Source organism: Populus nigra, chromosome 16 (genome assembly GCF_951802175.1).
Source record: "Populus nigra chromosome 16, ddPopNigr1.1, whole genome shotgun sequence".
Classification (NCBI taxonomy): domain Eukaryota; kingdom Viridiplantae; phylum Streptophyta; class Magnoliopsida; order Malpighiales; family Salicaceae; genus Populus; species Populus nigra.
In genome coordinates, this window is record NC_084867.1 from 9,876,141 (window position 1) to 9,890,725 (window position 14,585).

At 34.0% G+C, this 14,585-nt stretch overlaps 3 protein-coding genes and 1 pseudogene across 5 annotated transcripts; 3 read left to right on the plus strand and 1 right to left on the minus strand.

Moving 5' to 3' along the window:
* The first annotated feature begins 1,215 nt into the window (after nt 1-1,215).
* On the plus strand, nt 1,216-3,718 carry LOC133675725 (uncharacterized). The gene is made up of 3 exons (XM_062097186.1): nt 1,216-2,240; nt 2,482-2,535; nt 3,357-3,718. Exons 1-3 carry the CDS (start codon nt 1,424-1,426, stop codon nt 3,386-3,388), a joined length of 903 nt encoding a protein of 300 aa, XP_061953170.1. The 5' UTR covers nt 1,216-1,423; the 3' UTR covers nt 3,389-3,718.
* Nucleotides 3,719-5,814: 2,096 nt separating this feature from the next.
* LOC133675726 (anthranilate phosphoribosyltransferase, chloroplastic-like) lies at nt 5,815-7,999 on the plus strand. Of its 3 annotated transcripts, none has more exons than XM_062097188.1 (4): nt 5,815-6,984; nt 7,178-7,425; nt 7,523-7,752; nt 7,840-7,999. In XM_062097188.1, the coding sequence occupies exons 2-4, from the start codon at nt 7,186-7,188 to the stop codon at nt 7,850-7,852; spliced, it is 483 nt and encodes a 160-aa protein (XP_061953172.1). In that variant the 5' UTR covers nt 5,815-6,984; nt 7,178-7,185; the 3' UTR covers nt 7,853-7,999. The 3 variants fall into 3 exon arrangements, with proteins under 3 accessions (XP_061953172.1, XP_061953171.1, XP_061953173.1); XM_062097187.1 differs by having other exon boundaries at nt 5,818-7,067; XM_062097189.1 differs by having other exon boundaries at nt 5,818-7,067; nt 7,523-7,665.
* LOC133676073 (anthranilate phosphoribosyltransferase, chloroplastic-like) lies at nt 7,855-11,105 on the plus strand (annotated as a pseudogene).
* A 231-nt stretch (nt 11,106-11,336) lies between these two features.
* Nucleotides 11,337-12,446, minus strand: LOC133675727 (glutaredoxin-C1). The gene is made up of 4 exons (XM_062097190.1): nt 12,192-12,446; nt 11,901-11,989; nt 11,679-11,777; nt 11,337-11,555 (listed from the first exon to the last, which is right to left on the minus strand). Exons 1-4 carry the CDS (start codon nt 12,296-12,298, stop codon nt 11,470-11,472), a joined length of 381 nt encoding a protein of 126 aa, XP_061953174.1. The 5' UTR covers nt 12,299-12,446; the 3' UTR covers nt 11,337-11,469.
* Between the last annotated feature and the right edge of the window lie 2,139 nt (nt 12,447-14,585).

A 14,585-nucleotide genomic window follows, 5' to 3' on the forward strand; every position in this document is an offset into this window, starting at 1 on the left:
TCGTTTTAGGTGAAGCTAGTTTGAAATTTCTAACCATCTAGTCGATTAGTTGAGTTGAGCTGATAGACTGGTTGACTGTTGGATTTTGATAGGTCGATTGGGTTGAACCGGTTGGTTGTTGGATGAATTAAGATCAAAGTTTAAATGTGTATAATCATTTCTTTTAGGTTTGTTCAGTTTGAATTATGTTTGGAATCGATTAGGTAAATTCATTTTGCTTTTATAATTATGTTTTGAATATGCCATTTTAGATGAAATTAGCCTGGAATTCCTGATTAACCGGTTAGATTGAACTAGTAGATTGGTTAGCCGTTGGATTTCGGTAGACTAGTTGGGTGTGGATTTCAGTCCACTAGTTGGGTTGAACCAATAGATCAGTTGATTATGCAGTAAGGTATAATCAGTTCTTTTAGGTTCGATCAATTTAGGTTATGTTTAGAATCAATTCGGTAGATCCGTTTCGCTTTTGTAATTACTTTTTGGTTCCTAAATGTACAAGTTTATGAGTTAGATCCTAAGTTAAGTATATTATTTTGTATTCAGATAATCTTGATATTTTACCTGCAGAACATCAGTAGGATTTCTTTCGATATATACTTTTATATTTTTTTACTTTTGAATCAAGTAAGTGAATAATATTCCATATATATAAGAAATAGCATAAATATTTGAATTATTAATATGAAATAGATCATGCTTCTTGAATTTGAATTTGGTAGCTTTTTATTTGATAGATATTATGAGTTGAATTTTGAATTTATTTGAGTAGAATATCTTGATATGCAAGATAGAATACTAATACTAATGATAGAGTAATGGAAATCTTTATTACCCTTTATATTATTAAAGTGCAATATGTGATTTTATTGAGCGGAAAGATTGATGACCAAGTCAAATCGTATCGTAGATCACCCTCACTCACATAAAATCACACACTACAGATTCCCAGGAATCATCAGCATAACCCAAAAAACCCTGCCATGCCTTGTGTCATGCAAAGAAATCATTTCTAGTCCCACCATTATAGTCATAGACAAGCTTGATATCAATGTCTACATGATCATAAAGCAAACCCAGCAAAATCATTCGGTCCAGACAGTATTTATTCACTCCGCAGTCCATAAAGCAAACTAAAGCTAGCAGACCATGAAAAAGGCAGCCGGGCCTTGGAACCAATTCCTTGAAAAAGATAACAAATAACCCTTAAACAATACATCACATAAGATTCCTGGACACTACATGTGAATAAAGCAACCCACCAAGATCACCCCCACAACACCAGACATTTCCTCAGCTATCCAAGCGAAGTATCATTACTTGATCTCCTTCACTATCCTCCTCCTCCCCCCCACAAGACACCAACCCTCTGTTCTCTTTGTCACGTCTCCACCTTTCCCTTCTTGAAATATCACCTATCACAAACATGAGCACGCTCTTCTTAATCATCCTTTCAATTCTTTCATCTTTAGGCCCCCTGAGTTTTGCCAATAATGTGCATGTCAATAACCCTTGCCGATCTTATTGCGGTAACATAACTATTGATTACCCTTTTGCACTCCAATATGGCTGTGGCCATCCAGGTTTCAGGGACCTCTTATTTTGCATGAATGATGTACTGATGTTTCATATAAGCTCAGGATCATACCGAGTGCTAGAAATAGACTATGCATATCAATCTGTCACAATCCACGAGCCTCACTTGTCAACCTGTGACACCCTTGTGCTAGGTGGCAAGGGTAATGGTTTCGCAGTCGAGCAATGGCGGTCTCCATACTTCAACCCGACCGCTGATAACGTGTTCATGCTAATAGGTTGCTCCGCTCAATCATCACTGTTCCAAGGATTCCCCGGGAAGCACCTGCCTTGTCGAAACGTTTCGGGTATGGGTTGCGAAGAGTACTATGGGTGCCCAGCATGGAGTCTAGCGGGCCGTGGACAAATGGGCTCGATGTTCGGGTCAGGTCCCCCAGAATGTTGTGCGGTGGCATTTGAGGCTATTAGGGCTATAAATCTCAGTAAACTTGATTGTGAAGGTTATAGTAGTGCTTATAGCCTTGCACCATTAAGGGTTGATGGGCCTAGTGAATGGTCTTTTGGGATCCGAGTGAAATATTCTGTTCAAGGGAACGAGTTCTGTAGAGCCTGCGAGGCAACTGGTGGAACATGCGGGTATGGCTCTAATGGGATTAGGCAGCTGTGCATGTGTGGAGACATGAATTCCACGTCAAATTGTGACTCAGGTAAGGACATAACTCTGCAAGTTTTCCTTTAGCATTCAGTTCAAGCTATGCGTACAAGCTGGTACCATTTTACCCGTACGTCCTCCCTACATGGGAACCTCTAATGCCCCTCATCGGCACTTTCCCCCCGCCATCACCATCTTTAGAACTCATCGCTTGCATTTCATGGTTGATGATACCATTTTATCTTTGTGATGCTGCACTCTCTGTCTAAGCAAGTAATGGACATTTAAACGTGCAGTTACCTCGGCAACAGATAGAAGAAGAGGGCTCGGGTTGGTGACAGTACTAACAGGTACCCATTTCAACTCCATTATTAATGTCTTTTTTCACCTACTAAGTGTTTTGACACTGGCGAGCCTACATGGGGAGTTGGCCACCCCATACTTCTTTAGAGTTTCATGTATATATATCTAGCCCCTCAAGTTCTTTTTGAATCTCTTTGTGCGAATGAGACTTGACTCTCTTGGCCATCCTAAAAGATTTTACTATTATCCGCCACTGGTTCTGACTTCTGAGTCCTTGTGCTTTAAGCACGAGTCTCGAGTATAGAAAAGATATTCAATTATTGATATAGAGTAAAAATGCCAGTAATTAAGTTCTTACTCTTCCCAGCATAAGCCTCGTTCGTCCCTACCTCCACCCCAAATTAATGATGAATAACAGAAAAGATATTCGAGTATTGGTATAGAGTACTATAGAGCGGTAGCTAGTATTTCTCTCAATCATAGGAAAAAAAAGTGAAGTTCATGCATTCTTAAGCCTATTTGCTTAACTGGGCATGTGTCTTACTGCCCAGAATTAATAATTCTTGACTACAGCTCAAACCAGGAGTCTATTGTCCACTAGCTCACCTCCAGAACAAGGAAAAAGTTGCCACGAGTTCCCATATAATATCCATGCCATGACAATTGACGATTTCGTGAAGGGTAGCGCAAGCTCATTATTTGATTTCTTTATCAGCACAGTGGTGCTTAAGAGCATTCCTAATCTCTTATTCAATCCGAAAGCATTCCATAGCCCAAGAAAACATACAAGAATGACCATGATGCATTTTCTTTGAGGAGAGTATATGCCAATTTACTTACTTTACTGTTGTTTCTTAATCATCTGCAGCAATTTCTTTGAGCATATTAGCATGGATATGATGACTGACAATCACAGTTGAAGGGACGCGCGATCCCACACCAATATCTGAAGTGTTTGTAAATGACGTGATCACTATATATGAATGCATTGAGAGAAGGAGAGAGATGGAGCTAGCAAGCTCATTTTTCAAATGTCCATGCTATTATCAAATACTGGTTGATCTTTGCATTACCAACACTTCATTTTTTTTTTGGTTTTGCTGTAAAGAGGGAAATGTAAGCATTAATCTAGAAGTCTATGGGCTTACATTGCCAACAGTACTTTCATTTTGGAGGTTTTTTTCTTTGCCGTTGTCATGAATGCTAGATTTTATTTTACTTTTTTTTTTATTCAAAGAAAATTCAGATTTATTCTTGAACCTGTATCTTGTGTACGTACTTCTAATGAGCGGCTGGGAAAAAGAAAGAAAAGAGAAGGACCTGCAAATTAAGCATGAAACATGATTGATGATCCAAGTTCCTATTTTCCCCTAGCTAACATTACGATGAATTCGATAAAAACCTCATGAAATATCTGGGTTTTTTTTTTTGGTTTTTTCTAGTATCGGACTGCTCTTGTATTTTTGTGGTTAGGGTTATCTGTAAAACAAAAACTCAAGCTTAAATTCATTTTAGTTGTTTTTGTTAAGATGTTAAGTAGGGGGAGAGAAAAAACTAAAAGATTGATTAAATTGAGAAAACCGGAAAAAAAAAATAACTGAAAAAACAAACCTTGAAAAAAACTGATTAGAATTTTTAAAAGACCAACCGGTTTGGTTTGGTTTTATAAATCTGAAACTGAAAAAACCGAACCGAACCCAAACCGAAAAATAAAAAAAAACCAAACCAAACTAAAAAACCAGTTTGAATCGGTTTTTATTCTAAAATAACTGAATCAACACCCGTCAATTTGCACCAGTTTCATTTAAAAAAACTAATTTAATTATTATTTTTAATAAAAACTAAATCAAACTGAAAATAATTATCCATATATAAAAGATTTTCTCTGCGAAAAAAGAAGAAGATGATTTGTGTTTTCTTCTTCGGTCCCACGTCCCCTCACTGATCCTTGACTTTATATATATATATATATATATATTCCAATGAGAAAAGCCGGACATGGGGTGGGGAGGCACAACAACAACAATTCATAGCATGATGTGGGAAAGATTATCGTGAAATAATAATAGATGAGTTTTATTGGTTTAAAGTGTAAATTATCCAATCAAATTACTGGAATTGTATTTATTAAATTGTGTGATAAATTATACCGTGAAGTAACCAATAATAATTTTATGGGATTACATGAAAAATATTCATTCAAATAATATATGAAAAACTATACAAAAAGAGCTGGAAAAACCTGATGGCGTTACCCAGCTCGCCTAGGCTGACCCACACGAGCGGCGCTGCTCACCTGCGGCCCAGGCAAGCAGCCTCGCATTCTGCCCTCTGCCCTCGTTCATCATCCACAGTGAAATAACGACGCGGAGGGTTTTTTTATTTTTTATTTTTTATTTTTTATTTTTTATTTTTTAAGAGGGTGCTTAGGCTAACGATTAATGTATAGTTTTATAGCATATCATCAAGGTTTGAGATAATGCTCATATAAAGTTGTCTGTCTCTCCTGATCAATAATCAGCTTGAAATTAATATATTTATAGTATGGCTGTGTTTGTTTTTTACTGGTTTTTATATTTGTGGTGAAATAAATATAATAAATTGTTTGATAACAAATTAAATTGTATTTTGTATTACGAGGTCTATTAAAAAATTAAGTTTGAAACGTAGTTTTTGTGAAGCAGTTTTTATACGTATTTTTAACTGAGTTTCATAAAACCCTGTTATTTTAGCTCTTCAAAAGCGCTTATGAAAAAAATTAAATTTTATTTTTATTTTTATTTTTTTCTTTACTTCAAATTGATATATTTTTGGTATTTTCAAATCATTTTAATCCGCTGATATAATTTTTAAAAAATAAAAAATTATTATTTTAATGTATTTTCAAGTAAAAAACATTTTGAAAAATAATCGCAACTACACCTTTACCAAACATTTTATACATATTTTTTGCTACATATAAATTCAATCATAATTTTTATCAAACACATATCTAAATCCAACTAATTATAATTAAATATATTTTTTTAAAAATTTTATTTTTTTAAATCGTAACCACAAAAATTATCTAAAAAACAAACCCGCTGTATATCGTTATTATTGGTGATTCATGTTTGGATGTTTATACGTTATATGGTATACACGCAACAACATTTAATAAACATATATTGAAAAATTATACTGATTACTGCGTAGTTTAGTCAATTTTTTTTATTTTATCTTTATTTTTTTAAATTATAGTTTATATGTTAGATTAAACTACTATCATGTATAATACATATGAAAAATAACTTTTTTTTTTATCACACCACTATTCCTTTTAGCTAAATCTGGATTTTCTTTTTTCTGTTTTCTTTATGTTAGCTCGTTCAAACCCGAGAGAAAGTTACATGTAAAATAAAAAGCAATAGGCACAACTCGTTCTTTGAAAGCCTTTTCTCTTACACTTTATCATATAAAAAGAAATAACCCAATTTGTGCATATCATAACTCATAAGGTCAAGATCTGCGATTGTTGGGGCGGTTGTGTTATCGACAAAAGGAAAAAAAAAGGAGATCATGGGGTGGCTGTCGGGGCTGCTGTGTTGATCGGTGCTGCTGGTGGAGGTGGGGGCTGCAAAAAATTATGCTCAGTAGCTATATCAGGAATTCAAGAATTGCTTTAAGAAATTCTGTGGAAAGAAACCCCTTAGGATTATTTATGAGATGCCACCACTGCACAGCTAGAAGAGCCCTGTTGAAATACTCCATTTCTTTAAAACCCATATAAATGCAAAGTATACATTTATTTTTTTATTTCTTTTATGTTATGTTATGTTCTTTTAATGTGTTTTAAGCTTATTTGATATTATTAAAATTTATTTTAAAAGTTTTGCACGGCTCTAAAATTTTATGAATTAATTTTTAAAAGATAAGAAATTTGTATTTTATTTCAGGTGTTTTTTTTTTAATGATGTTGGAGTTTGGTATATTAAAATAATATTTTTTATTTTTAAAATTAGAATGTTAAAATAATATAAAAATATAAAACAGTTAAATAAAAAATGGAAACACCGCAATCCCTTACCTTTGATGTGCTTGGTTTCCTAATTTAATTAACTAGCGAGCATTAATTTAGCCAAAAATGGTTTTTTTTTTTAATTCATCTCCTTGTTCATATCTTTCTATGAGGTTTGAAACTGAATGTATTGCCTAATATAGGCTGTATTGTGCTGGTGGTGAAACTGAATGCTGTGTTGAGTTTGGCGGCCACCAATATTTCAGTCATCAAACCCAGAAAACAACCACCTAATATATCTTTACTTCAATCCAATACAAACAAATCCCTTCTCATGCCAAATTAAAAAAAAAAAAAACATCCGGTTCTTGTCCAAGCCTGAAACCTCTGCTCTCCCTTTGTGCTGCATTCAGTTCAAGTGTTTGTCAATCTGCTTATTACAATAATCAAAAAGAAAAAGAAAGAGTCTTTTTTATTCAACAATTTCTCCTGGTCTAAGGTAAGAAGAGTTCATTCAATCTCTCCACACAAGTCAAGGCTTAATCTTGGGAAAAGAACGACCTTTCCCTTTATAAAACCACGGTAAAACCCCAAATTTCAATCCAAAGACCTTACCTTTTCTCGATTTTAAGCCTTGAGCTCTTGTTTTTATTGTTCTTGACGAATTGGGTGTTTGTTATTTTGGTTTTTAGTGGCAACAATGGCAGCCAGTCTGTCTGCCACTTCTCTTTCTATGATATCTCAGCGACCCAAATCGCCAATTCATGATTTTGAAGACAAAAATTGCTGCTTCTGGACTCGACCGAGTTGCCACCTGAAGCAAAGAAACATAATCAGAAATGTAAGTGGAGGTACAAGCAGAAAAGGTACGACTCTGGTCTCTGCTTCACTGTCTACTATTTCTAGGAAATCAGCTTCTACAATACCTGCATTCAATGAGGTCTGTCTCTCGCATTCATTTTTTAAAAGTTATGGGTGTTATACTTTTTGTTTAGTTATTTTTAATTTATTTTTGTGATTCTTTTTTTTTTTGGCAGTTGATTGAATCCTTGATTAATAAGGTGGATTTGTCAGAATCTGAGGCTGAAGCATCATTAGATTATTTACTCGATGATGCTAGTGAGGCCGTGATCATTGCTTTCTTGGCACTGCTGAGAGCCAAGGGAGAGACTTTTGAAGAGTTAAGTTTAGTGCATTTATTGCTTTTCCAAGTAGGCAAGTATATTCCAAGCATCTCTCCTTTAAAAGGTAGGGATAATGTGACACGGTAACTATTGCTATGGAAAGTGCTACTTCTGACACAATTTGCTGTTGTGATGAAATGAAAGTAATTATTGTGTTGCTATGCTATTAGATTGTTGGATTAGCAAGGGCAATGTTTAAGCATGCTATAAGGTGGAAGGGTTAGCTGATGTTGTGGATATTGTTGGAACGGGCGGCGATGGTGCAAACACCGTTAACATTTTTACAGGAGCATCAATACTTGCTGCTGCTTGCGGTGCTAAAGTAGCCAAGGTCAGAATTTCTCTTCCTCAAAATAATGCGTAAAATTTGAGGATTATGTCATCTGGTTGGTTGCGTGTAATGTGCTAAATGTTATTGTTTGCTTTGCAGCAAGGGAATAGATCAAGTTCTTCAGCATGTGGAAGTGCTGATGTATTGGAAGAACTTGGGGTAGTAATGGACTTGGACCCAGAGGTAGGTTCATCATGAATAGAAGTCATTAATGGCAGCAGTTGGTACTAGTATAGCCTGTTTGTTTTCTACCAGTATGGTTTTTCATGTGTCTTTGATGTGGCTGTGGGCATAAAAGTGGCCTTTAAAGAACACTGGTCAAATGCTATAAAAATAATATAACTTGTACAGAGCTCTATCAAGCTTGTGGTTGCCATATTTTTATAATCGTGCTGCTCCTTTCCTCCATTCCCCACTTGATCGTTGGTAAAGTTGTTAACCAGGCAGCATTTACTTGGTAGTAGGGCTACCAAAACCTATAAGTTGCCCGTTGATCCAAGGTGTATTCTTTAGTACATCAAAGCTTTAATGGGGTTGACTCGTTTCCTTTTGATATTTGAATTTTAGGTCTAACTCACTTGAGGGCATAATCCATGCCCTTTTCCGAAGAAACTCATTTGTGTACAATTGGTTTGTTGAACTCTGGAATTTTGGAAGAGTTTTCTTCATTTGGGCTTCATTCGGCTCCAGAAGTAACAATCAGCTCTTTCCTGAAAAATTAACCATTCCAAATCCATGTAATATTATCAGCTATGCGTGTAGTGGGATTAGTAGACTGTTGTGTTATCTCTCTGCTAACACACTTCCTGACCTGCTTCAACCTTTTCTTCACTCTCTTTGTTCTTTCTTGTATGCCATGTCCATCTTTTGCACCACCTCATTCATTAGAGATGTCATGGACCATATAGCATCATTAAGATGATTTTGTTCTTTTGTTATTCATTTATAAGGAAAAAGAAAAGAGAAGGAAAAGGAAAAAGATCGGCATGAAATCATTGCATCTTTTCTTAATACTGTAATGTTTTATTTTTCTTAAATTCCGGAAAGTTTCTGTGATGCCAGTCATGTTGGATTACTATGTCAACTGTAACTCATCAAGCATAACTCAAATGTCAATTTCATTTCCGTAATGCCAATTGTGTTCTTTTTGTTAGTACTGTTCCAATAATAAATCAAACCACAACTTAAGAAGGTAGATGTACTTAAGAAGTTAGATGTCAAATCATATGCAATTACTTTCACATGTTCTATGCATATAATTCAATTTATTCTCAATTTTCATGAAATCAGGGGGTATTAAGATGTGTAAATGAAGTGGGAATCGGCTTCATGATGTCGCCAAAGTATCATCTTACTATGAAGATTGTTAGCCCTGTAAGGAAGAAACTGAAAATCAAAACCATCTTCAACACATTGGGTCCTATGCTGAATCCCGCATGTGTTCCCTTTGCCGTTGTTGGTGTATTTCATGAAGACTTGGTGAGTGCCTGTATCATGACTTGCAACAACTGTGAAACATAATCATCTATCCAACAATCATACTTACCAATTATCACTTTATAGGAAAGCTTATAATTTATTTTTATGCATTCTAAGTTTATTCAGTTAAATTACTTAACTTAAAGATCTTAACTTAATGATTGGATGCAATTCTTATATCTGCGGTTCCAGATGGGTTTTGATATCACTGTACTTGGTTTTCCATAGTTGTAACTTGATGTTGCTTTATTAACTGCAATGCTGTCTCTCATGCTACATTGATATCCATATGAACACATGAGATATCTTAATTGTGGAATGGGGGCTTGCTTGGGCTGTAGCTGAAATTCTCACATAAAATTCATCTCTGATATGCATTATTTATGTTTCTTGGGTAGGTGCTGAAAATGGCTAAAGCATTGCAAAGCTTTGGCATGAAGAGAGCATTGGTTGTTCATTCAGAGGGCTTGGATGAAATGAGTCCCCTTGGTAAGATTTCTTCCTTAAAAGTAAGTACCATTATGCCTGAAAGGAAGATATAGCTGGATTTAGCTTTCTTTAGCTGTTATCTTTTGGTTATCCTACATTTGCATGTTTAGATCTCATCTTCTGACAATGATCGGAATACAGGACCTGGAGTAGTGTATGAAGTCAACCCCGAAAGATATCAAAATTTTCATTTGATCCATGTGAGCTCATCACACACTTGTATTTTGTTCTTCGTCTTATACAGGAAAGTGACTGCGTGTTTGTTACTTTATATTAATGAGTTTCCTCAGATGTCTATGATTACTTAAATCTCTGATATGAAGTGCATTTAATAGTGGACTTTGGCATTCCACGCTGTACATTACATGACTTGCGAGGCGGAGACCCTGATTATAATGCAGAAAGTTTAAGACGTGTATTGTCAGGTGAGAAAGGTGCCATTGCTGATGCCATTGTGAGTTTCTTTGACAGAGCGTTTTATTTCAAGTGACAGTTCTTTAGTTCTTTGCATATGCGCCTGTGCGTAGAAAGAACCAGTACTTGTGAACAGAGTTCTAATGCAAGAGTAATCTTTCAGATCCTAAATGCAGCAGCTGCACTCTTTGTCAGTGGCCGTACAAATAGTTTAGCAAAGGGAGTGGTTTTGGCTCGAGAGACGCAATTATCAGGGAAAGCTCTTGTCACGCTTAATTTATGGATAGAGACTTCTAATGTAAGTGGGACTTGGTTTTAAATTGGTGGGAATTTTAGAATTTAACTTTTGCCAATTCTCATATCTACTCCGGCTGTCAACTACAGAAATTGAAAGAAGATTCTGGTGCTAAGGTCGCCTGAAATTTTTACCGAAGCTTAAACATTTTGAAGACCAGAAAAAAAAACCTTGATACAGGCACCCCACTGGCAATTCTACAGTGAACAAAAGAAGTATCTTTGTGATTCCCCTCCGTTTTACACAGCCAAATTTTAGATGGCTTGTTACTATGTGTTGTATTATAGCACGAGGAAAATTCAAACATGCTGAGATTATACTCCATCAATTTAAATGATAGCTTCTGTTTTTTTTATTCTTTTGGAAATTGTCAAAGAGTTCCTGTATGACTCGAATTAGTCAGATAACTGAATCCATTTGTTGGTCAATGTGTTGATTTATTTTGGCAAGTTGTTTCTGAACATTAATGGCAAGGTTGTCTGGCTGCATGACAAAGTTCTCATGAATTTTCATCGAAATTTCTTTGACTGGTAGGTTTTTGTTTAATGCTACCATCCATAGCACACATCCAAAAGGTAGGTTTCGGGCCAAGAGGAACTACAAACTCAGGAGCTGGAGAAATCAAAATATAGCAAGAAAGAAAAAAAAGCATCACAACAGATAAAAATACCAACATTATTGATGTTAACACCTCGTTTAGTTTGGTGCACGATTGGAATTCAGGTACATTGGTAATACGGGAAACATTTTTTCAACTTTTAGTACAAGATTCATCAAGTCTTCGATATATAATCAAAGCTGGGCAGAGTTTTTAGCTGTGGCAGCAGCATCTTGGAGAAGAGGCAAGAGTTCGTTGCGTTGGTGCTTCTCCACAACGGCTGCAGCAACAAAAGTGGACGTACATTGAAAAAGATGTAATCGTTGATAAATTTGTATGTCATATCAACAGGGGCCATGAAAATTAGAGAAGCAAGCAATAAAAAGAAGATGAGGGAGCTTACTGTCGCAACCACCAATGTTTTTCCCTCCGATGAACACATTAGGCACTGTCCCTCGCCCAGTCCACTGTGCTAGTGCTGATTGAAGTTGAGATCCATCACCTTCAAAACATTGAAAGACTCTTTTTTTATATGCTGTAAATCGATATGAAAACTAACAATTTCATCAAAACACAAATACCAACTGGAACAAAGGATCAACCAAGAAAGGTATTGTAATCTTACTTATCTCATCCAGCTCAACGACTTTGTAAGTTGCTCCTACCTGTGTCAGCAGCTGCTTCACCCTATTGCAATAGCCACAGTAGGTTTTGCTGCGTGAAGAAAAATAAAACTCAAGACTTGAATCTAATCTCCCAAATCATAATACAAAAACAAACAAACCCAGAAAGAAAAATACAGAACTGAAACAATAATAACAGCAGTATCTTATAAATTACAGCTTAATGGGGATACTAATCATAAAGAAATATAAACAAAGAACCCTGTAATTGTAAATTTTGAGGGTAATAAAACCTGAAAACAACGACAGGAGCAGAGGAGGCGAGTTCCTTGGCCTTTTTAAGCGCAGCATCAAGTTCTTGCTTGCTCATCTTGATTGAAGAACTTAACAGCGAACCCATTTTCTGTATTGGTGATCTGGTTTTGTTATATAGGAGAAGGCAAAGAGAAAACGCCAAAAAGCAACCGAGAAGAGAACAGGTGTAATTGGCAAACGATAAACACAACTCACTGGTGGCTTGAGCTCGTCTTAACTACACCTTTGCTTATCGTCATATTCAGAGCCCGTTTTGTATATTTATATTGATATTGGTTGTTTTTAAATTGTATTTTTATTTAAAAATATATTAAAATATTTTTATTTAAAAAATTTTAATTTTGGTATTAATATATTAAAATAATATGAAAATACAAAAAAAATAAAAATAAAAAAATTTAAGGATGGTTAGAAAAGGTAATAAAACTTATTTTTTAAAGTAATTTTTACTTTTGAAACATATTAAATTAATATTTTATTATTTTTTAAATTTATTTTTTATATCATCACATTAAAATAAATTAAAAATTAAAAATAAATTAAAACATTTTAAAATCACGGTTCTACCAAAAAAAAAAAAAACCAAATAATATCTTACAATCAAATCACAAAGCACGTAGAGAGATGGGTGTAAGAGAGATCAATCAAGCTTTTGCTTTTGCTTGTATTGATTCTCTCTTTTTTAAAAAAAAAAAATCAACCAAGAAAGCAGTTTAAGAATAAAGATAAGAAAATTAAAAAAAAAAAAGCAACAGACTGTTATGTTTTATTTTTTATTTTTTTATTAACATGTGTGTCTGAATTAATTTATATATATCTTAATTAATTTCACAAATCTATAAATTAATAATTATTTAAATATTTATAACAAACATATTAATAATTATAGAGTTTAAAATTTAATTTTAAATAATTCATAAATTTTTTAATTCCAATCTTTTATCGATGCATATCTATTAGATACTTCTGTGCCTTTTCTACAGTTTCATGGTGATTGCTAGTTTGAGCTATCCTGTGCAATGCTACGGATTGAATTAAATGAAAAATTTTAACCTAAAAAATATCCAGCTATTAAAAACTATATCATTATAAAACTAATCCAGCTGGTTAATTTTAAATTTTTTCAACCTTACTCTTCATTTAATCTTGATTTAAAATTTAATCTTATAAAATTTATTTTAATATAACTTAGTTAATTTGAGAGGTCTTAAACAATATAAATAATAAAAAAATGATTTGATTTAAAAAAATTAAAATAATATTTTTATTATTATTAAAATATCAAAATATTAAATCAACCTAGATTTCTTCTAAATTTATGTATATTTCATTAGATTTAATAATTTTATTTTTTAAAATTATTTTTTATTTTATGATATAATAATAAAAAAAAATTACATTACACGTTATTTTTTTAATTATTTTTTACTTCATAATCAAAATTTTAAAATTACACTTGACAACATTAAATATTAAGAAAAACCAACAAAAATATACATTTATTTACAAAGTTATCATTATATTTAAAATAACTATTAAAGAGCCATTTCTTTTCAAAACTAAATACCATACTAAAAAAGGAAAAATATCAGAAAACCTCAAACCCCCATTATTTTCCATCTTCTTCCCCGCTCTCTTGTACACAGCCGCCAGCCCCTCTGGCCCAGCTCTCCTCACGACAACAAGCCCTTCGTCTTTCTCTCTTAATTGACAACCATCAAGCTTTAACAGAGACCAACAACATCATCTCCCTCACCATCCAGACAAAACCAAGATCTGTAGTACTAAAAATTGATAGCTTTTGCACATCAACCCAGAACAGCAACAACTAGTTCCCTTCCTTGGACTATTACCTCTTTTTTAACATGGAACATCATGTTACAATGATATTGTAATAATGTGTAGTGCTAAAAATTGTTAGCTTTTGCTAACAAATCATACCACTTCCGTTCTTCGACCCCACACCCCCCCTGTGTTTTTTTTAATGGAAGAACAAGAACTCTAGTTGGACTTCACAATGGAAGCCAAAGGAGAAGATCACCAAAAAGATACCTAAATCTAAAACAGAATCCAAAATTCACCAATAAGAGAAAGACACTCAATCTTTAATAGTATTTTGAATATATACTTAAAAAACAAATTTAAATACTACGAAAAGAACAGGCAAGCATTCAGTATAGCACCAAACTATTAGGGTATTTATTAATTTTATATTCAAATTATTTCTTGTATCAATATACTACTTAAATTATTTGATTTCTCAATTAAAGGTTTTCCCTGGTGCTGCTCATCTTGAAAATGTGCAATAAAACCCCTTCGTGATTGAAAGGACAAGGAAGGATACTTCAAATGTGGTTGATGTTGATCTTAAT

Bases quoted from the DNA above. Each gene is read 5' to 3' on its own strand.
- LOC133675725 (XM_062097186.1), top strand. From the start codon at position 1,424: ATGAGCACGCTCTTCTTAATCATCCTTTCAATTCTTTCATCTTTAGGC. The intron at 2,241-2,481 runs GTAAGGACATAA...TTAAACGTGCAG, and splicing joins CACGTCAAATTGTGACTCAG to TTACCTCGGCAACAGATAGA. The intron at 2,536-3,356 runs GTACCCATTTCA...AATCATCTGCAG, and splicing joins GTTGGTGACAGTACTAACAG to CAATTTCTTTGAGCATATTA.
- LOC133675726 (XM_062097188.1), top strand. From the start codon at position 7,186: ATGGCAGCCAGTCTGTCTGCCACTTCTCTTTCTATGATATCTCAGCGA. The intron at 7,426-7,522 runs GTCTGTCTCTCG...TTTTTTTGGCAG, and splicing joins CAATACCTGCATTCAATGAG to TTGATTGAATCCTTGATTAA.
- LOC133675727 (XM_062097190.1), bottom strand. From the start codon at position 12,298: ATGGGTTCGCTGTTAAGTTCTTCAATCAAGATGAGCAAGCAAGAACTT. The intron at 11,990-12,191 runs GTTTTATTACCC...TTCTTCACGCAG, and splicing joins GCTCCTGTCGTTGTTTTCAG to CAAAACCTACTGTGGCTATT. The intron at 11,778-11,900 runs GTAAGATTACAA...AATGTTTTGAAG, and splicing joins CGTTGAGCTGGATGAGATAA to GTGATGGATCTCAACTTCAA.